At 32.9% G+C, this 24,759-nt stretch overlaps 1 protein-coding gene across 1 annotated transcript in view; it reads right to left on the bottom strand.

The window, feature by feature from the left end:
- Positions 1 to 24,759, bottom strand: part of LOC130892354 (protein gooseberry-like) — a 52,765-nt gene that overhangs the window by 11,441 nt on the left and 16,565 nt on the right. The window contains exons 2-5 of the mRNA XM_057797744.1: positions 23,904 to 24,076; positions 19,351 to 19,579; positions 3,261 to 3,466; positions 164 to 356 (exon numbers count right to left, since the gene is read on the bottom strand). Coding sequence (XP_057653727.1) covers positions 164 to 356; positions 3,261 to 3,466; positions 19,351 to 19,579; positions 23,904 to 24,076 — 801 coding nt within the window. The remainder of the gene's footprint in view (positions 1 to 163; positions 357 to 3,260; positions 3,467 to 19,350; positions 19,580 to 23,903; positions 24,077 to 24,759) is intronic.

The raw sequence follows: 24,759 nt of genomic DNA, 5'->3' as shown, positions 1-24,759 counted from the left end.
TTAATTAAACAAATATCAAATAGAGAAATTTTTTGAACGAATCAAATCAAATCAAATCAAATTAGTAGTAAAAAAACGTTTTGTAACTATGAATTTTAATTTAAATAATTAGGACATGAGAAATGTGAATAATTTTCGTCTTGATCTTAAATGTAATACTTACTATGACTAGTACTCGAAGCGGTGGCTCCCGAATTCGGGAAAGTGCTATCGCTTAATCCTTGGCCGAGGGACGAGGCGTATGGGGTAGAAGGAGCACTGTAAGGTCCTCCAACAACTCCCAAAGAAGCGTATGATGATGACGATGAAGAAGAAAGTTGTTTCCTCAATCTAGCTCTTCTATTGCTGAACCAGACCTGCAACAAGTAACAGAAGAATGTCTAATGCTGGAATAATCATCTGATATTTTTATCAATTGAACAAATTGAATTTGATATTGACTATCAGCCTAATCTAGCCCCTGTTATATAGAAGAATTTGACAAGGTGACAGTCTGAGCCCGTTTTTGTTTTGATAACCGAAAATGTGACCTGCAGCGTTTCCTATATCGGTTCCAAACAACAACTGAAAGCTTCAATACGCAGATATCTGTCGAAACAACGGAATGAATGGTAACAGCAAAAGAGCCCATAAGATGTAAACTAACTGTGAACGACAACCCCACAAGCGCCAAAAACTGAGGTATGAACCCAAGTAAATGAGACCTCTGGTTATCTGTAGGACCTCATGTGAAAAAGCAACACGTCCACCTGAGGTAAAGTATGCATTTACAAAATAATCGTAAGACCTTTGGTTACATATATATAGAGAGAAATGTTTAATCAAATAAATTACAATTTGTAGACAAAACCTTGTAATATGTAGGGAGAACTCGAGTGGATACGATAAAAACGAAGGAAATTATGAGGGCAGTAGAGATGAAATTGAAAAGTATTAAAAGAGTGAGCTTAAGACATCAAATAAGATGCAAAGCTATAAGGCTGAAGAGATTGGAGATATCCCATCGACAGATTGATGGAAAATCGATGGGCTAAATGTGCAAGGATAAAAAACAAAGACCTAACCAAGAGATGGCACGAAAGATGGCCATCAAAAACGGCTGTGTTTGCTACCCCTGAAGTATACGTTGAATGTGGTGGATCGATTGGCCTGGTTCTCTTCGGACTGATTATGGAGAACCCAAACACCTACTCTGCTTATTTTTCCAATCGGATGTAAATATTATTGGATGGTCGATAAAAGTTGGTTGACAAGAACTTTGTAGGCTTTTCTTATCGATAAATTACTGGATCTACTAATAAAAGTTTGTTTACTTCAAAAGAATGGTTTTGGTTATTCGAATTTTTCTCTTAGATTTTTGTAATTAATAGGCTTTTTAGTAAGTAAAAAATATTAGATAATTCATTGAAAAAGATTGATTTTATTTCATCGTAATAAACAATATTATGTATTTAATGAGGGTCAATGTTTTTTCATCATATAATCTTGATTCAACTGCTTCTTTCCAACTTCTTGTTTCCTGCATGTTCCCGAAATTATAATCTGATTTTATGAGATAACATTACGAGGGTTGCTACTGAAGTTTTAAGATAAACAAATAAAATATTCTCTATTAACATCAATACACTTTTACATGCGTCTGAACCAATGGTGGAAGCATTTTTTCCATTCCGATTGAGGTACCTCCAAAACTGCTTCTTCAAACGTAGAAAAACCTCGCAATTCATCTTTGAACTGCGGGAATAAGACGAAATCAATGGGTGTCAAACAAGGACTGTACGACGGATGACCCATCAATTCGACGATTTGACTGTTCAAAAACGTTTTTGTTTGAGCTGATATTTGAGAGCTTGCATTGTCGTGGTGGAGAATGATCTTTTTGCGATTGGTTTCAGAATTGACTAACAAATTGCATCGATGTTTTCTGGCTCAACAGATTTTGAATGACCTTATCGAAATTTATCTTGTAGCGAAGTGCGACCGCTATTGAATTCGTAAAACCAGCGAAAATAATCGTGATTTAATTCCATTTCAATGATAATGTTTTAAGTATATGAAAACAAGTCAAATATCACTCGAATGACAACACGTTCTGAGTACGTTCACCATTAAAAATTTTTATGATGGGAATGTCACATTTGTCATATCTCAAAACTTGGTTAGCATCCCTCGTATACGATTGAGGAATCGAAAAAAGTATTTAAATTGTTGATATATTTGATAACAAGTTTTATGGTAATCGATTATTACGAAATAGCAATCCGGCGACCTTGAATCTCGAACGTAAATCATTTCCAATTAATTTTTAGAACTATCAAAAAAAAGACAATAGCTATTACGATAGAAATTTGAATTAAAACTATTACAGTATATTAGGGTCAAATTGGATTTATTAAAACGTGTTTTTAGAGGATTATCATCTAATCCCATTACCAATTATATTAGAACAGAGTCGGATTTGTTTTAACTATAGATTTTTTATTTTCAAAAATTTTCCTTTACGTATTCGTGTTGAGTAGAAGATGAAGTACGAGTTTCATCCAAGTAAACGACTTTTATTCTCATTATTTGTAGGATTTTTTCTAACAAACAGTTTATTTGATATATTTGTTCAAAAACTAAAATTTCATACTTTTGATAAGACAAATTGGTACTTATTCGTTATACCACCACCACGGAAATTGCGAAGTATGAATAATAAAAGTGTCTGGATTGGGTAGAAGACTATTTTACATAAAAACATGGCTAGGTTAGGTTAGGTTAGATTAGATTAGGTTAGGTTAGGTTAGGTTAGGTTAGGTTAGGTTGGTTTGGTTAGGTTAGGTTGTGAGAGACGGAGAGAATGAAATAAATTGATTAAATTTTTTTGTATTTTCCCAGATATAAAAATGTCGATTGTTTTGGGCAGATTCTTAAAGATATTGTTGATTTCGATACAAAATTGTAAAAAATATTATATACTTTTATTTACATATATGTTTCATAAATAAATTTTATGATTTTCACGTGATCTTTTTTGGGATTATGTGTGTAGAAATTTTTGAAAACACTATATTTTGTCGTTATTATTATTATCATTTTGGTGGTGGTGACAGTCCTAATATTTCGAAATTTCATTCATTTAGAATAGTGGTAATTAACTTGTTAATGAAATATTGAAAATAATTTTAAAACAAGCTCTCGAAGAAGATTTCTATATAGATAGTTGCTACTAATCCCGTTTCAGCTTGAGAAGCAAAACAATTAAAATTAGGATTTACCTGAATTCTTGCCTCTGTAAGCTTAGTCCTTTGAGCTAGTTCTTCTCTCGTATATATATCGGGATATTGAGTTCTTTCGAAGGCTTTTTCCAATTCATCTAATTGATGTGCGGTAAATGTGGTTCTAGATCGACGTTGTTTCCTTTTTAATGGAATTCCAGGTTCGCTTTCACAATCCGAACCTCCTTCGTTATCAGTGGATTTTTCTGTAACAATGTGTAAATGTTAAAAAAAGATTGAGATGGTTTATTAAAAGGATGCCAGGAAATAGATTTCCAAAAGGATTCGTTAAATAAAAATAGATATAAGAAGAAATTGGAAATGAAATCACCAATGACCGCCAAGAAAAGAAAAATTAGTCACTTAAAGGCTTATAGTACTATCAATATATATATATATATATATATATATATAATTTTTCTGATATAGCATTTTCTCTTAAAAACATCAGTTTTTTTCGTATGAATATTTACAAAATATTTTGGTACTAATAAAGCTTTGGAAAAACGTCCATACTGGACTAAACAACACACCCTCTATTATAGTATATTGTTATTCAGTATAAATTTATAGTTCGAAAAGTTATTCACTCGGCAACTAACCACCATATTATGCGAGCTGAACTTGACACAGCGAATGTCTCTAGTCAAATGTCCTCACCGTCTCACAAGTCTGTGACTCTAATTTGGATCATCGTGGGTCATGAAAAAAGCAAGTAAATTAAAAGGTAGCTGGATCATTCAAACGGTCGAGTATTAAAAATTTTCTTTTGGAAAATGTTGATATTAGTATAGATTTTTTCTATTGAAGTTTCTAATTATCATTTCCACAATTTTTGAGAGCTCTACATTATTTTAGCCTTTATGTATTAAACGTCCTTAGATAGAAGCTCACCATTCTCTTCTTTCCCAAAGTTCTTGGTGGTTTTTTCTTGAAAAGATTCCAATTCCAAATTCTAATATGTCAAATATTTCAACTATATTATTTCTTTTCATAAGGGATTCGGTTACAGGGCACCATAATGAGATTTGCGTGGCAATTTTACAAGAAGCGTTAAATTTTAGATGCAGTCTTTTGACTGTTTATTTCCAAGTGCTTTCGACAAACCGTCGCCTTTAATTAGGATAACAAAGACAAGTAATGAGACAAGGGGCAATCAGGTAATTTTTCAAGGGTGCGTTACAACTCGTGACGATTTTTCAGGTAAACGAAAAGGTAGTTCGAGTTTTTAAATCTAGAAATTCAAAAAATTAAAACCTAGAATTTCTAAATCCTTTTGGTTAGGTTAGTTTAGGTTAAGCTACCTAACCCAAATTTTTTAAAAAATTACCGAGGAGAATATTTTTATAGAACAATGATTTAATTAATAACATTTGAATCTGAACTAAATTTAAATTGGTTAAGAAACTCGACAACATTTTACATGGATGGTACTTGTAAATACTGTCCGAAGTACTTTTTCCATCTGCTATACTTTCAACAACGTACATAATTGAAAATCCCGTCCCGAGTTGTCTAATATTCATGTCAACTACGATCACGAGTTGGCGCACGCCCTTTCTGACAGTTTTTGTTATGTATTATAAAAATCTGACTTCAGAGCAACTACTTTTTGTCATAAACTTGGTAAATTTCGCTCAGAACGACCTTCAACTTCAAAAACTGAAAATTTATTGTAATTGTGAGGATTTTTATGAAATCCAATCGAAGTTTAACCATAAAGATGACAAAACAGTTAAACAGACTATCTAGAAATGTCTAGAATTTATGCTAAAACACTGTTGACAAATTTCACAAAAACCAAAGAATAACTGAATGAATATGTGAAATATTTTCTCAATAGGATGTAATTTTAAAAAACTAACCAGCTTAAAGCCGTAATAGTTAAATATTTCCTGCATTTTTACTAACATCGACCTTGCCGATTTTTACATGTCAAAATAGACACCTTGTATGTACGATATCAATGAAAAATGATTTCCTGAAATAATCACAAACACGGATATGGAACAAAAATCAATTAGCTGCATATATTTGCGTCATCTTTTGTTAATTCGCACACCTATTTTTTATCCTTCATAAAACTGTAATGTGAAAGGCAATAACTGATCTGTTTACCATTAAACTTCATTAAAACCATCAATCAAAATCTAATTTGGCCAGAAACAATCGGTAATTTAATAAATACTAATTAAATAAACGCCCTAATTATTCAAATGTTTAAACAAAACGTAATTGAATTGATTGGTTTTATGAAATAAAGTTCAATTGTTAGTTTCGCTTCTTAATCTACTATTAATATCTTTTGGGTAATTAAAAGTTTGTTCTAAAACGTTTATATTCATACGCAATACTAAAAACGTATTTCAAACGGTCCATTTGATTTTGCGACTGTTTGCAAATGATAATTTTGGCAAATAGTCGTTAGCTGAAACTGACTTGATTTGAGCACTGGTCTCTACGAATTATTATCGTTTAAGGCCGATTCATAAACTTGACTTTCCGTTTGACATTGCCGTTAGCGAGTGACGTTTGACATTGCTGTTCGCGGATGACGTTTGACGTTGCCGTTCGCGGGTGACGTTTGACGTTGCTTTGGAACCTAGTCGTTAGCTGATACTGATTTGATTTGAGCACTGGTCTCTCTTTCCGTTTGCAGTTTGACGTCTATTGACCTTAGTCATAAAGCTGACGTCGCTGCCGTTAACATAAAAATTCTTTTTTGGACGACATTACGGAAAATAATGAAGAGAAAACAAGCAAAGCCAAAAAATCATCATAAACAAACAAACAGAAAGTATCACGTTCTAACGTCATACTTCAAAATCACGTGATGTGTTTGGCTCTTTTCTATTTGCTACGAACAGCCGACGGAAGAAGATAAAGTTCGTTTATGTTGAAAGTCACCGACTTAAAGAAAAGTCGAAACGTCAAATTTTTTAACAATCTTTCAAAAATTATCAAAAAAAAAACAATTTTAAAACTGAAGAGACCTAAAATCAAGAACATTCAGAAACATAAACAAATCAAAAGGTCTAAGAAATATCAAAATATTTTTATAAAGACTTAAAATTAGTCGAAACGTCAAATTTTTTGACAATCTTTCAAAAATTATTAAAAAACTAATTTTAAAACAGAAGAGACCTAAAATCAAGAGCATTCAGAAACATAAACATATCAAAAGGTCCAAGAAATTAAAGAAATAACGACATTTCTATATGTTAGATATATACAGGGTGTTTTAATGGATGTACGTTTAAGTAGTATGTTTGACGTTTGTACAATCTATCTCGATAAAATTGATGGTTTAGGAGATGCGTTGTTCGCCATAAAGAAACATTCTGAGGAAAGTGATCATAAATTGTAACCATTTATTGAAAATACTTACAGGAGGTATTAAAACACAATCAAATATTTCTATTTCAACTGCATACTGTCGAACCGTGTCATTTGCATAAGGAAAAAATTGGAATGCAAAAAAATGAATCCATCGTATTTGATTCAGGGGAATGTAATGGCTACGCAAATGGACCTCCCCGACCAATCCATCTATTGGGAAAAAAGATGATTTTTTACATCATTTAGGAAATGGAGGGGCTCCATCCAGTGCATGAACCACATTTCAATTTTTTCCTTATGTAAAAAACACGACGTTTGACAGTATGCTGTTGAAATAGAAATATTTGATTGTATTTTAATACCTTCTGTAAGTATTTTCAATAAATAATCACAATTGAAAATCTACATCTTTTTGTTAAAAATCATTTTTGCTATCTTGACTGTACAGGCTGTCCCCGTAAGAGTTACAGATTGTTAACCATTGGACTCGAGCCGCCCCTGGACTTATGATTTATTCCGTCAAGTACACTACATGAACACAGGGCCGAGCCGTACCGGAGGTGCAAGGGGTGCATGGCACCCGGGCGACACTAACACGGGGCGGCAAAAGCCCAATCGAGGTTTACAAATTCAGCAGTAATTAGTATCGAGGAAGATATTTGTTTTAGTATAAATGTTACAGATTTATTTAGGGAATCTGCTTTACCTAAAGAAGGTAAGAAAAGTAGATTTTAACATTTGAACCGATCTAGGAATATATTTTTGTTATTTTTTCGTTTTATTTTGATTTTTTCTTTTCTTTTACTACCTTAAGAATGCAAATTTTATTTTCATTACGTTTTTATATATTTGTCAATAAATAATGTTGAAAAATGTGTTTTTATTAATTTTCCCAATCTAAAATGTGAACAGTAAGTACATAACCTAACCTAACCTAACCTAACCAATAAGATCTAGACACATTTGCTAGATAGAGACGATTTTTATTAATGAATATTTTTTCGGAGTAGGTAGGTACTTTTCTATCCGACTAATGGGGCGGTATATTTTGTTCTTGCACCCGGGCGGCGGATACCCTAGGCTCGGCCCTCCATGGACATACATAAAAACGAGGGGTTGTAAAAGAAATTTTCTTATTTTCCAAGTCCGGGAACACCATGTATATAATCTTGGTTGCACTTATCTGTGACATTATGAATATGATAACTAGAGAATTGTTTCGCTTCTAGGATTCGGTATCATATGAAAAAGCTAACTCGAATTATATATCTAGAAAAAACCGGATTATTTTAAAAATTAAAACCGAAAAGATCATATTCCGTAAACAATTATTTTAATACAAAATTAGGAATTGTTGTAAACATCTTTCGATGAGTTTATATTGATTCAGGTTGTTGAAATTAATGTAATTTATTGAAAATTATAAAATTCTTGTGTTATTGTGAATAAAAGTTTTTAAAAATAGTTTTTCGTGAGAAAAATAATATATAATTCTCGTAAATGATAAACAGGGATTTACCTTCAACTGAAAATCGTTTAAGTGGGATTAAAATTCAAAATGATTTGATTAGTAATAATTTTTCGACCAATCGTACGAAAGTAATTGTATACAATCAACTATAGTTATAGTTATATAACGCCATCATTATATTTCATCGGCCATTCTTTAATTTACCTGTTGGTTCAGAAGCCGTAACGATAAACAATTATTTTCAGCGGAGGAGATCGAAAAAACGGAAAGCAAACAACCTAATTAAAATTATCTAGCCAATGATTCACCGTTTGACGTGGTTATACCTAGAAATGAAGGTAGGTGGTCTCCGGGCTTCATACTTAAAGGGAGAATTTAATTTGAAAATGAAGGCGTCTGATATCTGATATTTTATGAATTACACTAGTTTATGGATTCTTGTACTCTGAAAAAAATCATACAGTCTCATTTATATATATATATATATATATATATATATATATATATATATTTTTTTTTTTATTATTTTAAGTTTTTATTAACAATATTTTTTACATTCTATGTGTTAATTTGCTCGCGATTGTTAGATAATCTAACATCTATAATGTCTTGATGAGGCTTACATCCAGTGATGCAACCTCTTATACCTCATATTAGGTCTAATGGCCAACTTTTTTCCAATCTTTTTGCATTTCATGGTGTTAACAACTCCTCTAGTAGTGGATTTGGGTGGGTTTCTATAATTTTGTGGTATTTGATGATCCTCTCTTGGATAAATTCTTGTACAGTGGGCACTTCCAGGTCCACGTGCATGGTGTGATTTGTTACAAACCATGGAGCATCTACTAGTTGACGGAGTATTTTAGATTGGAATCTCTGAATAATATTTGTATTAGATTTGGAAGCGCAGCCCCACAGCTCTATTCCATATTTCCATATAGGCTTGATGACAGATTTGTAGATAAGGACTTTGTTTTCAAGTGAGACTTTGGATTTTCTCCCTATCAACCAATGTTGCTTTTATATCAAGTTGATTTCTTTTTTTTGTGTTGTTTCCAGTTAAATTTTTTGTCTAGGTGGATTCCTAAGTATTTGGCACTATCTGCTTATGGTTTTCCGTATTGTTTGACTTGACTAGCGGACATGTACCCATACGTAGTATGAATGTTACATTTATTTATTTGGTCTCATTAACTTTAATCCTCCATTTTTGTAGCCACTCCTGTAATTGATTAAGATGAACCTGAACATTTTTTGCTGCTGTTTGTGGTTCTTAATCAGTAATCCTCTTTACTGTGTCGTCAACAAAAGTTGTATACTGTGTCTCTGAGATATTTGATGTATACAGTATGTAAAGTAGCGGACATAGTACGCTACCCTGTGGCACCCCTGCTGCTATAGTGAAATTTTCGGACTTTTCCTCTTTAACTTTTGCTTGGAAAGTTCTGTTGGTTTAGTAAGATTTCAGAAGTGGGTAGTAGTTTGGGGAAAGAGTTCTTTCAATTTTGTATAGCGGCCCTCGATGCCACACTCTGTCAAAAGCTTGTCCGATGTCAAGGAAAACAGCGGAGCAGTTTTCTTTGTTTTCTAGGGTTTTATTTATTTTCTGCGTGAGTCGGTGGAATTATTGCACTGTCAAATGTTTTTGTCGGAATCCTAATTGATCCAGACAATCCTCTGGAGGTAAGTCTTCAGTAATTGGCCAGTATCAGAGTCTCAGGATTGCATTTTAGATGTATATTAGCATGTTTTGTGGTAATTCTTTCAGCATTTTGGCGGTTATTAGGTCAGAACCCGGGTTTAGTAATTTTATTTCATTGTGTACTTCTTTTGGAGTCAATGCTTTGATGGGGCTTCTTGTATTTATTGCAGTTGTTAAGTTTTCTTCTACTCTTGGTCTGTTTCGTGACTTAGTGGCTGGAAGACTGTACTGAGATGATTTGCAAATAAATTTGCGTTTTCTTTGTCGTTTCTAGTCTACTGTTTATTTATTTATCAATTTAACTAATTTTCTTATTGTCAAAACATGATATTTATAAATTTCTATTGTGGTAATCTCGTTCTTTGGCTCTAGAAAATCGAAAAATCACCCAATTTTGATGAATTCTTCTTTGAGTAATCGTTTTCACGACGTATTTTTGAAAAAAAATAATATATTTTATGAATTTTATGCATTTCTTTGAATATAGTTCAAAACTTGTTTGCAAAGCATCAAACAAAGTTCATTTATTTGTTAATTTACATGAAAAATATTTTGAGAAAAAACCATAACAAAAATTGGAGTACTGCTAAAAAAGATCTGAAGCAATGATGTTGCTTTTCGCCAATTTGGTTATGGTGGGATACCAAAAATGTATAGTGACTCAAATTTTTATTGAATGGAAGTAAGTCCATCAACAATACAAGAAACACATCGCATACCCATGAGAATATGGATAAAACTATGACCTTCTTCCTAGAAACCATGTCAGGTGCGCTCAAAAGTGAGAGTAGTTGATGGGCTTCGTGCCATAATATCTTATAAAAATCTATATTGACTTTCACACGATTTAAACAAGATGTGGTGCTTAAATGTTTTGTTAAATAGTTTTTTTTTCTATTTCTATTTATTCAGCGATGAAAATGTTATGAAATCGCTAAAAAAAATAACAGACGATAGATTTTCCTTTTTTTTAACAAAAAACAATGTTAAGAGAAGTAATGACATATGAAATTAGATTATTTAAATCCTAATCATTGAATAAATAAAGGGTAATTTTATACTTTCGGGGTCCCCTCGTTTTTTGGCTCTAGAAAATCGAAAAATCATCCGATATCGATGATCTTTGTTTTTACGGCGGATTCTCGAAAAAAATTATTGGAATGAAAAACAATGAAACTTATATTCGTTTCAGGGCGTTAAATGTTTATGAAAATGCACCCATTCACGTATAATTGTTGATGAATTTTTCCCAAATAATCAAATGAAGTTGTTATATTTTTTTTTTATAATTTACACAAAAAACGAACAAATTGAAAAAAAAATTATACAAAAATGTCGATTTGTCATGTTTTTACAATTAAAAATAATAACAATTTCTCTTAAAATCAGCATTTTCTCACTTCTAATCGTTTGTATCTTTTTTATTAACTAATAATTAAAATTATATGAACAAAAGCATTCTCAAAATCACTGATTGTAATCAAGTGTACAATATTAAAAGTTAACTTAGAAAAATTGGAAATTTTCACTATTAACAAATTGGTATATTACTAAGGTTGACTGTTAAAGAGAATTTAAAGTCATAAAACCATATAAAATCTTCAAGTTAAATATTTCCTATATTTTTTCACATAAATTCGCCGTAAAAACGAAGATTTTAAAAAAATTCATCGATATCGTATGATTTTTCGATTTTCTAGAGCGTTTATGATAACATTTAAAGTCAGAAAACCATATGAAATGTTCAAGTGCAATAAAAAATGAATAAACAATCATTTTTCTCCAAAATATTCGTTTTTTCTGTGTAGATTAACAAAAAAAATATATAAACTGCCTTTGATGCTTTCTAAAAAAGTTATGAACGATTATATGTGAAGAATTGCGTTTATGATCACATTTAAAGTCATAAAACTACACGAAATATCCAGGTGAGGTATTTCCCATATTTTTTTTTTCATAAATCCGCCGTAAAAACATAGATTTTGAAAAAAAATCATCGAAATCGGATATCACTAACACCCATTCAGTTATACGTTTTATACAAATGCAAACGGTTTTTTTTTTCATTCACCTGTATAACTGAAGTTTCATTAATCACTCAATAAGTCGTGTGATTAACTAAGAAAAACAATTTTTTTGCCAAAAATCGATTTTATTCATCAATATAATCTCCATCAAGAGCAATACAAATTATTTCAACGCTTTTTTAACTACTCTATCTCGTGCTTGTGGAATGATTTGTCTTTCGCCTGAAAATAGGCTTCAGCAATTGCTTGAATATGAATTTAAATTTGATTTCTAAGCAGCATTTCGCTCATGAATAATAATTTTAATATAAAAATTTGGAAGGGTACAGAGAAGAAAAAGTAGAGCTATTTCTTACATATCCAAATAAGAATATGAACTGAAAACTTTTTCTCTTCTTCTTTAATCGTATGATTAACTGCTTTTCTCCAGTTTCCAGGCTTATTACAGCCTTATTTACAGCCTGGACAACGTCAGTCATTTCAGAAGAATTAGTTTTTCTTGAAAGTTCTCCCTTTATCTGTACCCATATCAGTTCAATCAGCTTTAGTTCACAATAATATCGTAGAGATCGTGGATTGACAATCCACGATCTTCTGCAATCTCATATTTTTTTAATTTTTGTTCGAAGGAAACACAAATAATACAGTTTCTTTTCCAAAAGTCAATAAACCACCTTTAACTAAACCGTCTGAACAGTCGATGTCTACTATTATCAGTCTACGCCCCTTTCCGTTGGTGGATTTAAACCAGTGGATGAATTACGAGGTCTGGCAGTTAAATATCGAGACTGCGTGCCTAGAGGGGCGTCTAGATCTTGTCTGTGCAGGTTTCCGTCACTATTATAGTATTTGTGCAGTAGCGGTTTAAAACGAACGTATTTTTTCTCGTGGAGCAACGTATCAATCTCAAATTTCTCGTTGAATTGAAAAAAAAACCCCGACTGAGTATTATAAATTGTTGCAAGAGGCCTATGGAGACAAATATCTATCTCGTGCGCGTTTTTGAGTGGTGTAAGCGCTTCAGTGAGGGCCGAAAGAGCACTGAAGATGACCAGTGCCCAGGTCGCCCTGCGACTATTTCAACTCCGGAAACAGCGACCAAAATCAACCAAATTATGCGTGCAGATCGTCAATGGGCATCCGGATGATTGTCGAAGCTGTAAACGCCGATAAAAAAACGGTTAGAAAAATTTTACACCAGGAATTACACATGACAAAAATCTGTGCGAAATTGGTGCCAAAAAATCTGACTCCTGACCAAAAGCGTCAACGGATCTGCTCAGATTTCTTTGAAAGGTTAGAAAAAGATCTGCTTTGAAAGGGACCCGATTTGAGTCGATAGAAGCGGTAAAGCAAAAAACGACAGAGCTCCTAAAGGCACTCACCAAAGAAGACCTCCAGCACTGCTTCGATCAATGGAAAAAACGTATGGAAAGGTGTGTGGCGAGGGAGTATATTGAAGAGGAGCATTCGAATGTAGAATAATTTTTGTAATAAAACTATTTTTCATCACCAGTCTTGTTATTTAATAGCCAGACCTCGTGTTTGAAAAAGTCTGTCTTAGATTTGTAACAGTTTGCATCAAATTTCAGTCACCTACAAACGAGGCGTAGATTTCGAGCTTGTCAAGAAAATGGTAAAACAGAGAAATAACAGGAAAGGGAAATGATTAATTTTTAATAATCGAAAAACTCATTTGGACATTCCCCGGTCAAATTAGTATATAAAAATGTTAATAATAATTAATTTTATTTATATGTAAGAATTATTTTTCTATATTTTAGTTTGATTGTTGCTATAAAAGCGAGTTTCTCATTGTTTTAACACGTTGACTGCCAACTACGAAATAACTGATAATTTACCCGTCGAGAAGTTTTTTTTCACATAATACAACTAAGAAATGAAACTTTTTTCAAAAAAGCCTTTATTTTTATACTTTTCAGTGACAACTTTGTATTTAAATTAATATCTTTAATGATTTCATGTGATTACATTATATTGTGAAAATTGCCTTGGCAGTTAACGTGTTAAATTATAATTCATTGTTTTACTTATATTGAGGGTAATTATTAAAAAAAGTCCACCCTTCTACTGCATTTTATCAGCTGTATAATATTGAATAGCTTCGAGAACGTTAAAATTGCAGGAGTGGTAACAGAAAAAAAAATCAACCTATTTAGTTTTTAATTACAGTTGTAATATTAAATGTAACAGAGCAGCTCGAAGAAAGAAGGAAAGAGTGAGAGAGAGGGGACAGAAAAAAGGTGTCAGATTACACAGAGCGGTAACTTTAAAAGCGGTTAGTTAATAGTCCCGGAATGACGTAACAAATTGCTACGAATACTTTTTTTTTTTAATTCTTGCCGTCTATTTTTAGAAGAACATTGGATCGAAGATGTATATACAAATACAAGAACATAGTAACAGACCGAATGGGCAACTATACTTTCAGACTAATAAACAATAATATCCCCGTATTTTTAATTTAAAAAATTCTGACAGAGTAATGGAAACTAAATAAATAGAATTACCAGAACTGGATGCTACTTAAGTTTTCCGATAAACAATTATAAGTAATTGGATATTGTTTCTCAACATATTCTCCAATTCACTTTGGCATTCGTTTGAACCAAGTGGTTTGTAGAAAAACATCCACCTCGCAATTTATTTTTGATATGCGTGTATCAGAAGAAATCATTTGGTACCAAACAAAGACTGTACGGCGGATGACCCATTAAATCGATGTTTTGACTGTTCAAACCCAAGTAGGAGCCCCCAAACTTGAGCTTTGTTTGGGCCAACGCTGGAAAACCCGGCATTGGCAAACCAATAATGGCCCAAGCTTGGTTGTAGTCTGGGTAACCCGACCTCGGCCATCTTATAGTCAGCCAGGCTTGGCAGAACTCTGAATAACTATATCAAGTTTTGTATAATAGATATCTTAACATTAAAAGTAATAATTTTTTATGAATAAAATTCTTTTATGCATAAAAGACGATAAAAAATAGCATCATTTCTTTATATGTTTAATTATTTAACTTATAGAAATGGTTTGAGATTGAAAATCTTTTGATTAACGACTTTCTATTCATAATAGCAAAATGTCTTCAAAAAGTGTACCATGAATATCAATTTTTATCAATCCTAATTGCCTATGTTCTCAAAAATCAATAGATTTTAACCATGTTAAAATAAATTAACAGAACGTTGGATAAGGAAGAAGATTGATTCAAATACACTTATATTGTATTGTATTGAATTGGAATATATGGTACAGTTGGTGATATTCATACTGAACACACTGTTTACACTACCACTACACCAACACTCACAATTACATTCACTGATGGCCGTGTCGATAAACAAGTTATCGTCTCCATTAAACTAGTTTACCTTCGGTATCTGAAGATGAAAGCTTCGTTATCGAAACGTGCGTTGTTGTTGTTGTTAACAGTGTGGTCAGTACACACTCTGAGTTACAATACATAATTCGTATTATTTTAAAAAAACAAAGCTAATTAAGAAAATTTATTGGATCCACAATACACATTTTTATCGCCATTAGAAATACTTTACTTAACGTGTTATTTAATTGGAAAAATAGGATTATTTTTAGCATTAACACTGATATAGGAAAAAATTTTCCTATACAGAGCTGTGATTGGGGTCATTTAAGGCTGACTAGTTGATAGATAACTTGGTTAACTTGGTGTGAACATTAAAAACTATAATAGAAAGAGGCCAATTTCAGCCTAACTTTTATATTTTTTCTCATATTATAATACACTATTTTCAGTGTTTGTGAATGAATAACAATAGGCTAGACTCATATATTGACTCCAACCCGGGTTGTACTACCTGCACTTGATAAAAAGAAAGAATTTTACAATGAAATCAATGCCAAACTATAAAAGCGGCTTAAATATTCGTTTGGTCACTCTGTCTATTTCTGAAATAAACTCTAGTAATCCTCAAATATATTTTCATCCCAAAATCCTTGATTCAATAATCTTCAAATCTTGATAAAAACTTTCCTACTATTCATCATTTATACTTCCCCAGTTATTATATTTCATAGTTCTCATCTTCTTGATTTTCACTTCATATTTTTCCAAAAACTTGTGACATCTTAGCAGCGTTTTCATTAATATATGAGAGACATTGAAACTTTCAGTATTCCTACATTATTTGAAAATATTGTTTGCAAATACATTCTGAAATGCATCACAATTCTTGTTTAGCGTCTTTAGTTTCTTTCAATTTCCCTATTAATATGTGATGGGGATAGAATAATGTTTTTAGCGATATCTCCTCACAGGAACATGTTTAGCTGTAGAAAAATCTGCCGGAAAAGATCTTGCTTTACTTTTTTGGGATTGCCATGGAGTAATCATGATTGATTTTTTGGATAAGGGTAGAACGATAACTGGAGATTACTATTCGACATTACTGACCACTCTACGGAAAAAAATTAAAGAAAAAAGACACGGAAAGCTATCCAAAGATGTTTTGTATTTGCAGGACAACGCCCCTGCACACAAATCTCATGCTGCCATGTAAAAAATTCGTGATTTAGGGATTGAATTACTAGAACACCCCCCTTATTCACCAGATTTGGCTCCGTCCGACTATCATCTCTTTCCTTAACTGAAAAAAAGTTTAAAAGATCGTAAATTTTCTTACAACGAGGAGGTAATAGAAGCTGTGGAGGTCTGGTTTGCAGAGCAAGAAGAAACATTTTTTTTTGAAAGGTCTAGAGACGTTGCAGGTTCGCTGTAATAAATGTATCCAATTAGGAGAATATGTGGAATAATAAAATATTTTGACATTGAAATTTTGTTTAGTTCTATAGTAGGCTAAGAATTTTTCAATATATCCTAGTATATTAAAAATCTATTTTTACAAGCCACCAGTCAGACCAAGGGATGGAGACCAGTCTAGGCTAAGTTTGGGCCAATAACGGCCTCCAAGCTAGGGCCAGAGTTATACATACTCGTCCCTACACTGGACCCATCGTAAAATCCTTTATGGGAAAAAGTTTTTGTTTGAACTGATGTTTGAGGTTGGTAAAAGAGAGAGAGATTCGTTGGTTAAAGTTTGGTAGGATAAGGAGGATTTTTGTAAGGAATGTGGTTTGTTTAAGTAGGTCCTAGTATAGGAATAGCTCCTCTGCAGGGCTGAGGTTGTGATGGTTTCTTTGGGTTGTGTTTGCCTAACTATTTCTAACGGGAGATTTTGGCCGAATAAAAACGAAGTGAAGTTTGTAAGCAAAAACGGCACTTCTAGGTTTTTTTTTTATTTTTGAGGGTTCTATTGTTTTTTTTTTGGTTTTTTTTGGAATTTTGTGTATGGCTGAAGAATCGGTTCACCAGGTTGCAAAGAAACCGTTTGAGGCTGGTGGTGGAGAACGATTCCTCTTCCGCGATCGGTTTCTCCGATTTTTTCGAACATTTTGGCAAACAAATGCTGGTGTACTATTCAGAATTTATTGTTTTACGTTGCTCTAATAGAATAGTATCCATTTGCTCCTAAGAGCTCGGTGCGCGAACAATTTTCGTTGGATTTGGTTCGTCCTGAATAACCAATACAGTCGATTATTGTTTATTTTTGGAGTCATTTGCATAGATTTATGATTCTTTGCCTGCCATGATCTTATACATGTCTTTTGGATTGAATTTTCTTACATCAATCGACACGAGTTTCTTTTCGAGCGATTGTCAAATTACGTAGTATCCAATATATTTTGTAGGGTTTCTTGAATTCCTTTTCTTTCTGTAAAAATTTTGAACAAAATTGTCTGCCCTTTGAAGTCTGCCACTCTAGGCTACAGCCTACTTAGCTAGCTGGTGAGCCCACCACTGACTGTACCTACGTACTTTACCTTTAAAGTGTGCAGTCAATAGTGCACATGTTCAATTTGTATGCATAAATTAGAATACATTTGCGACCGTTATTATTGTTGAACTCCTAGAAAACAACGGAAGTAGACGTCAAGCAAGTTAAACCATTTTTTACAAGAAACATCATAAATTCGAGGAACTAATAAGAAGTTCGTATTCCCATCAACGGCTCCGACGCTTTGTTCACGGTATTATTATCTAGATCAGTTTCAGCGTTGTTCCGAGCTTAACACATGACATTTATTAATAACTTTTTGTAGAATTTTTAAATTTCTTCTTTTCTTTTTCGAATTAAAACTGCATAATTCAATAGAAAACGCGTTACGTGTTGTTTGATGTAGAAGGTAATTATTATTATACATAAGTGGAGAGTCGCTAGGTGTAAAAGAAAATGATTTATTAGGTTTTTTTATGGTGTCTCAGGCCGACAGGTAGATAGCGCAGGTGGGGTCCATTCTCTTGCTCGACCTTCGATAATAATACTTTTGTTCCGAGCCGTTTCGACTAATTCGAAAACAAAATCGAAATTTCAGCTTTTTTCCTAATTTTAAATAAAATTGTTGATTTTTAATCCTTATCTTTTTATTCCCTCTCCAATAAATATATGACATATGTTACATAAAGGAAATAGGATACACGTAAAAAGAAATCTTCGCCATTATAATGAAAAATATTTTTTAACTGTTATTATGATAACGCAAATCAACAAAGAATTGTTACATATCAATTTCATACGGCATGTTTATCATATAGGCAACGACTAAAACACAATTTAAATAGTTTTATCTTTGTTTTTATACTAAAATAGTTCAGAGTTGCTTCATATTGATTATAATACAAAACAAAGATTTAGAAGTTAAAAATACACCTCAAGATATTGTTCAAAAAATTTTTTAAATTAATCAATATTTCTAGCAACGTCAATTTCAATATTGAATTTTGAAACCTATGAATTTCAAAATTTTTTACGAGAATACGGTTCAAAACCACCGAAAATCTTAATTAATTATTACCCAGACGATGAATACATAAGTATTAGAAAGCTCGGAAAATATATTAAGGTTAGTCTACTTTGGTGTTTCATTGCCACGTTCCTAATAAGAAACCCTACGAGAAACTTGTTTTGAAAAGTAATTCAGCAATGTACTGCCGATAGTGCTGCTTTCTCTGTTTCTGAGTTAGGTTAGGTTAGGTTGAATTAGGTTAGGAACACCCTCCGCGCCTACTTACAACTTCCTTTTGCATCAGACATTCGTAAAGTATAAGTAACACACTATTCAATTTTTACATTTTTTAACCTAAAAAAACTGGCTAATGCCTCGACGAATATTGAATTACAACCCCTTAAGAGCGTGATGTAAATCGACCCTTTTGTAGATATTAACAACCCTAATGACTCGCATATGCAAGAAGAGGTTGTAACTACTGACTAGTTTCAACGTTATTATGTATCATCAGAGCAGTTTAACACCCCTCGTTCGGGCTTTAGGCCCGAACTGAAGACAACGTCAAAAATCGTCGTATTTGGTACATGTAGCTAAATATTTCTCAAAAAACGCTAAGTGACGCCATCCTCATTTCCAACTACGAACCATTTGTTTGTGTGTCAAACACTTCATTTGAATTATGAACAAATGTCAAAACCACTTACCGTCTCCTTCATATTCTCCTCCTTTTCCTCGAAGAAGTCTTGATATAGCGGATACGCTGGGGGCGGTACTTCTATCGCATATTCCTTCTTTGACTAATCTATCGCGAATTTCCCAACTGAAAATCGAAGGGTTTTCCCTTTTATATTGTTCTATTCTACTTTCTACTTCTGGAGTTGCTACTCGAGGTTTGGAACCGCCAATCACACCAGGACGTATCGATCCGGTTTCCTAAAAACAATTACATCGTAAAGTTTGATTCACTAAGTTTCTGTTTAAAATTTAATAAATCTAATATACGTTTAGTTTCTGACCCTTCCAATAATAGAAAAACGATTTATTAAAGTCTAACACGTACCACTTTTGAATAGCTTAATTATCCCCGTTTACAATAGCAGGTAGGTGATTTTATAAACCATAAACATCTTAAACCATTTTCAAAAAACTTATCAGTTCTAGTTGATACATTTATATCATATTCCCAACTCGTCAAAAAATCAGATCTAACTATGGAATTTCAATACACTCTTGTTGTAGAGCTTCCCGTGGACATCTGGGGATAAACCTGGACAAATTTGGGAATCACTACTCTATATTCTATGTGTGTTCACTACTATATATTCTAAATTTTTTTCTTTGCGTAGTTGTTGTTGGAAAGTAGACTTTGGATAATGTTTATCAATCTTTAAGGTACATTTCTATATTTAATGCTATCTGAAGCTGTTGTGTACACTTTCAGAATCTATTTGTAGGTCTAAGAAAGCGATGGATATCTATTTTGTTTATTTTTACCTTTATTAATTATTCAATTGTAAATACATGATCTTGTATACTGTGTTCTTTGCTAAACTTGCTTTTTGCTTCATATATTTGATCTTCAGCTAGTATCCACAGCTTTTTCATGCTTAAAATCTATTAAAAAAGGGGTATTTTATTAGAAGAACTATTGTATGCTCTATAATGCAGATTTTTTCCCTCTTAAACCATTTTCAAAAAACTTATCATCAGTTTTACTTTATACTATTCCCAAAAAATCAGATCTAACTATGGAATTTCAATACACTCTTATTGTAGAGCTTCCCGTGGACATCTGGAGGTACACCTGGACAAATTTGGGAATCACTACTCTATATTCTATGTGTGTTCACTACTATATATTCTAAATTTTTTTCTTTGCGTAGTTGTTGTTGGAAAGTAGACTTTGGATAATGTTTATCAATCTTTAAGGTACATTTCTATATTTAATGCTATCTGAAGCTGTTGTGTACACTTTCAGAATCTATTTGTAGGTCTAAGAAAGCGATGGATATCTATTTTGTTTATTTTTACCTTTATTAATTATTCAATTGTAAATACATGATCTTGTATACTGTGTTCTTTGCTAAACCTGCTTTTTGCTTCATCTATTTGATCTTCAGCTAGTATCCACAGCTTTTTCATGATAAATTCTATTCAAAATTGGTATTTTATTAGAAGAACTATTGTATGCTCTATAATGCAGATTTTTTCCCTTTTAAACCATTTTCAACAAACTTATTACCAGTTTTATTTTATACTATTCCCAATTCGTCAAAAAATCAAATCTAGCTATAGAATTTCAATACACTCTTATTGTAGAGCTTCCCGTGGACACCTAGGGGTATACCTGGACAAATTTGGGAATAATGACTCTATATTATATTTGTGTTCAAAAAATAACTCAATATTTTGATATCTGTATGAAATTGTATTACATGCTATTCAATATTTCAATATCCCGTACAGTTTTCTATTCGAATAAAAATTCCTGGAAACTGTTCATTTTATTTTCGGTCTTAAACTGTTTCTCGGTACCCGAGTTATTATAGTAGAAGTACCATGACGATCCAAAGTCGTAAATTCATCTAATTATTATTTTTTTATCAACAGTCACACCAATAAAAATCGAAAATGTTTGTATGTGAGTGTACTTATTATCGAAATACACGACCGGTCGTTTGTTATGCCACATAAAAAGTGTTTTTACGATTAACATATTTTTTTTAGTTTTGTTCTCATCAGCAACACCTGTGCGCACTTGTAAGAAATACACCGTTTCGCTAGACTCGAGTTTCGTACATTCATTTCGCATTCTTTCGATCAAAGTAATAAAATACAACGAAAATGTCATTTTACTCAATCTCCTTCTTTATAATAACTCGGAAAATATGATTAAATTACAACTTTGAAACGTCGAAACGTTATGCACGTTAGAAATAAAGAAGTTGGTTCATAAACCCAGCGGGTAGATGAATTCTTTTCGATAAATTCCGTTCAACAGTGGTCCTAGCATCCCCAATTCCTTGTGAACCCTATTTTATGCACTACCCTCGTATATAAACAAATAATATTCTTTGTTTGGGTATAAATCACGCTCTAATTGAAAACTTACGGATGTTTGTCATATGAGGGTGGTCTCATAAGTAGCTATAATATAAAAACGAACATTTTTGAAAAAATGTTTGAAAAAAATTTTTAACCAATCTTACAAATACGTTTTCTCGAGTTAAGCAAACTCCGGAGATGATGTCCTGATTTGGATCGAATTATAGTACAACGAGAGACTTTTTTCAATTTTAGTAACAAAAATCAAAAGTCAAATGGAGTCAAATCGGGAAATATGGTGAATGGGGTAGCATTTATAGCCCGATTGGTCCAGTTTGACCATGGCGAGTGTAGAAGTGCGAGCCGGTGCGTTTTTCCTTCGCCATTCTCTTAATTAATAATAAATAATAATTCGGCACAGTACAGGCCTGTGATAATCTCGGGTTTCTTCAGATAGAAGATTTAGATCAAATCTTGTGAATTCAAGAAAACGGTGGTCATGAACTTTTCCGATAGGAGAATCTTTGTTTTCCTTGGAGTCCGTTAGCTATATAGGAGAAGTCCAACCCTACAGACAACAATACATCAGCTGGAAAAACTGCCGAACAAAATTTGTTGCAACTGCAAAAGGGATGCAGTGGGGAAACCACGTTAAAAAGATGCCCTAACTACCTCATAGGTTGCGGGGAAAACTTTTCGAATCGTTATATCTCATAAACAGTGGCTCGTAGAGAAAAAAGTATTGATAAGTTTTTTGTAGACAATTTTATGATATACAATTTTTGTCTTAGGTATTTTTTGGTAAAACTCATCGTTTTGCTGAAAATCGCGAAAAAATCGTTGTTGTTTTTTATCTTAAATAAATTCTTTCCATATAAGGGAATGATGAGCAACTGATTTTCAGCTTAGTGGGAATGTCTAAATTGGTAGCACTAGTATAGTTATTTTGAATTAGTGATAGTTGTATCAATAAATTGTTGCAAGAAGCCTATGGGGACAATTCTCTATCTCGTGCGCTTGTTTTTGAGTGGTGTAAGCGATTTAATGAGGCCCCTAATAAAGCACTGAAGATGACTAGCACCCAGGTCGTCCTGTGACTGTTCCAACTTCGGAGACAGTGACCAAAATCAACTAAATTGTGCATACACATCATCGAATGAGCATCCGGATAATTGCCGAGGCTGCTAACGCCGATAAAGAAACGGTTAGAAAAATTGTACACGAGGAATTGCACATGACCAAAAGCTCGTCCGTCAACGGTTGTGCTCAGATTAGAAAAAATCTGCTTTGAAAGGGATCCGAGCAGAGCTTCTAAAGACGCTCACCAAAGAAGACTTCCAGCACTGCTTCAATCAATGAAAAAATGACGACGGGAGGTGAATATATTGAAGGGGAACATTCGAATGTAGATAGCCAGACCTCGTATATCATTTTTTTGTATTTCTTTTAATTTGATTAGATAGTTTTGGCATGAGATTATTCAAATTATTTTGACCGGTTTCTATAGCATCAAGATCATTGTTATTTCATAAACAACGTTGAGCTGAGTGTTTATTATCAAAAAGGAATCACCAGGAAAATCTAGAAAGAGTTATGAAGCAATGTACTAAGAAATTAAATCAAAAAAAGACTGTTACTTCAAAAAACCGTGCTTTTGGCGTTCTCTCAACGAAAATCTGAGGTATTAAATTCTCCATCATCATTATGGTGTGAATACTCCATGCTGAAATCCACCCTTTTCATAGTCAAACATAAATCCTGAACGTGGAGCATTTTTCCAAGAATTTCCTTTGTTTGTGGTTGAAAATTAATGTGCATAAGGTGCTTTTTTAATAAATAAGATACACGGTTTGTAATTGCAGAGTTGACTTACAACCCTTTACCTTACAAGCGATACCTTTTTGATAATTATTATTAATTACGTAAACAGTGTCAAAGTGTATTGTTCACAATTTAAAAAGAAGAAAAAACTATTTATTGCTATCTTTAGTATTATCTATTGATTATTCACTAAAAAAAAAAATAAGATGATCAAAGTAACAGACTCCAAGGAACAGATAGTTCTGCAAGAAAATATCATGAAAAGAAAAACGAATGTTGGTACTAGTGGATAATTTAGTGGCAACCGTGGATTTATGAAAGAAGAGAATTCCACGCGACTATAACACTTTTGTGATTATTAATTTCGAACATAAGAACTTAAAAATCTCACCTGATATCTGTTTAAAATTTTACTAACGCATCCATGTGACACTCTGAGTTGTCTGGATATGACACAAGGTCGAACTCCAGCAGCTGCCATTTCTACTATCTTCAGTCTTATGTGATTGGGAAGCGGTCTTCCGTTTATAAACACTCCTCCTAGTTGATTTACTCTTCCCTGACCTGTAATAAGCGAATGAATTTAAGCAAAGATATGAAACAATTGTGAAAAAGCGATGAAATTGAAATATAAAACTGTTCTTCAATTATGATAGGTCCAATAACTGTTATATTTCCAAAGACGGGATACGGACAGTTTGATAATTAGACACAGTTTTTGTCCTTTCATTGGGTTCGTGAATGAAAAGACTCGTGAGTGAATGTATTTCATAACTCATAAGAGTTATTTGAAATCATTTCGTTATAAAATAAGACGACAGACTTAAAAGCAGAGTAATAAGGCTTCCTGACCTTTGTAAAACCAATACATGACAAGTAGTATAAAAATTTTATTGTGACCATCATTGCTTAGCTCTAAACACACATGGAATGCAACGACAACTTTCACCACGAAAGATCTCCAGAAACTGCTACGCGGAGATCCAAGTAGAACGTGTCAAAATTGACACACAGTGTAAAGCGCCAGCCTATGTAACAGCAAGCTCCCTACACTGATGCAGAGAGACGTCATTGGCTCCTGTCTAATCGGTGAAGGCGAAGAGCAAAAAAGAACCCAATTCTTCATCCTGAACCACCGGCCAACTAGCATTGATTGGAAGATACAGGAAAGTAATGAACAAGAAACAGCTGACGGAAGTTACCACGGGGGATTACAGGTCCATAGAGGCATAAGTGGAGTACGTTTT

Source organism: Diorhabda carinulata, chromosome 4 (assembly GCF_026250575.1).
Source record: "Diorhabda carinulata isolate Delta chromosome 4, icDioCari1.1, whole genome shotgun sequence".
Taxonomy (NCBI): domain Eukaryota; kingdom Metazoa; phylum Arthropoda; class Insecta; order Coleoptera; family Chrysomelidae; genus Diorhabda; species Diorhabda carinulata.
This window is presented reverse-complemented; position numbering and strand designations above follow the sequence as displayed.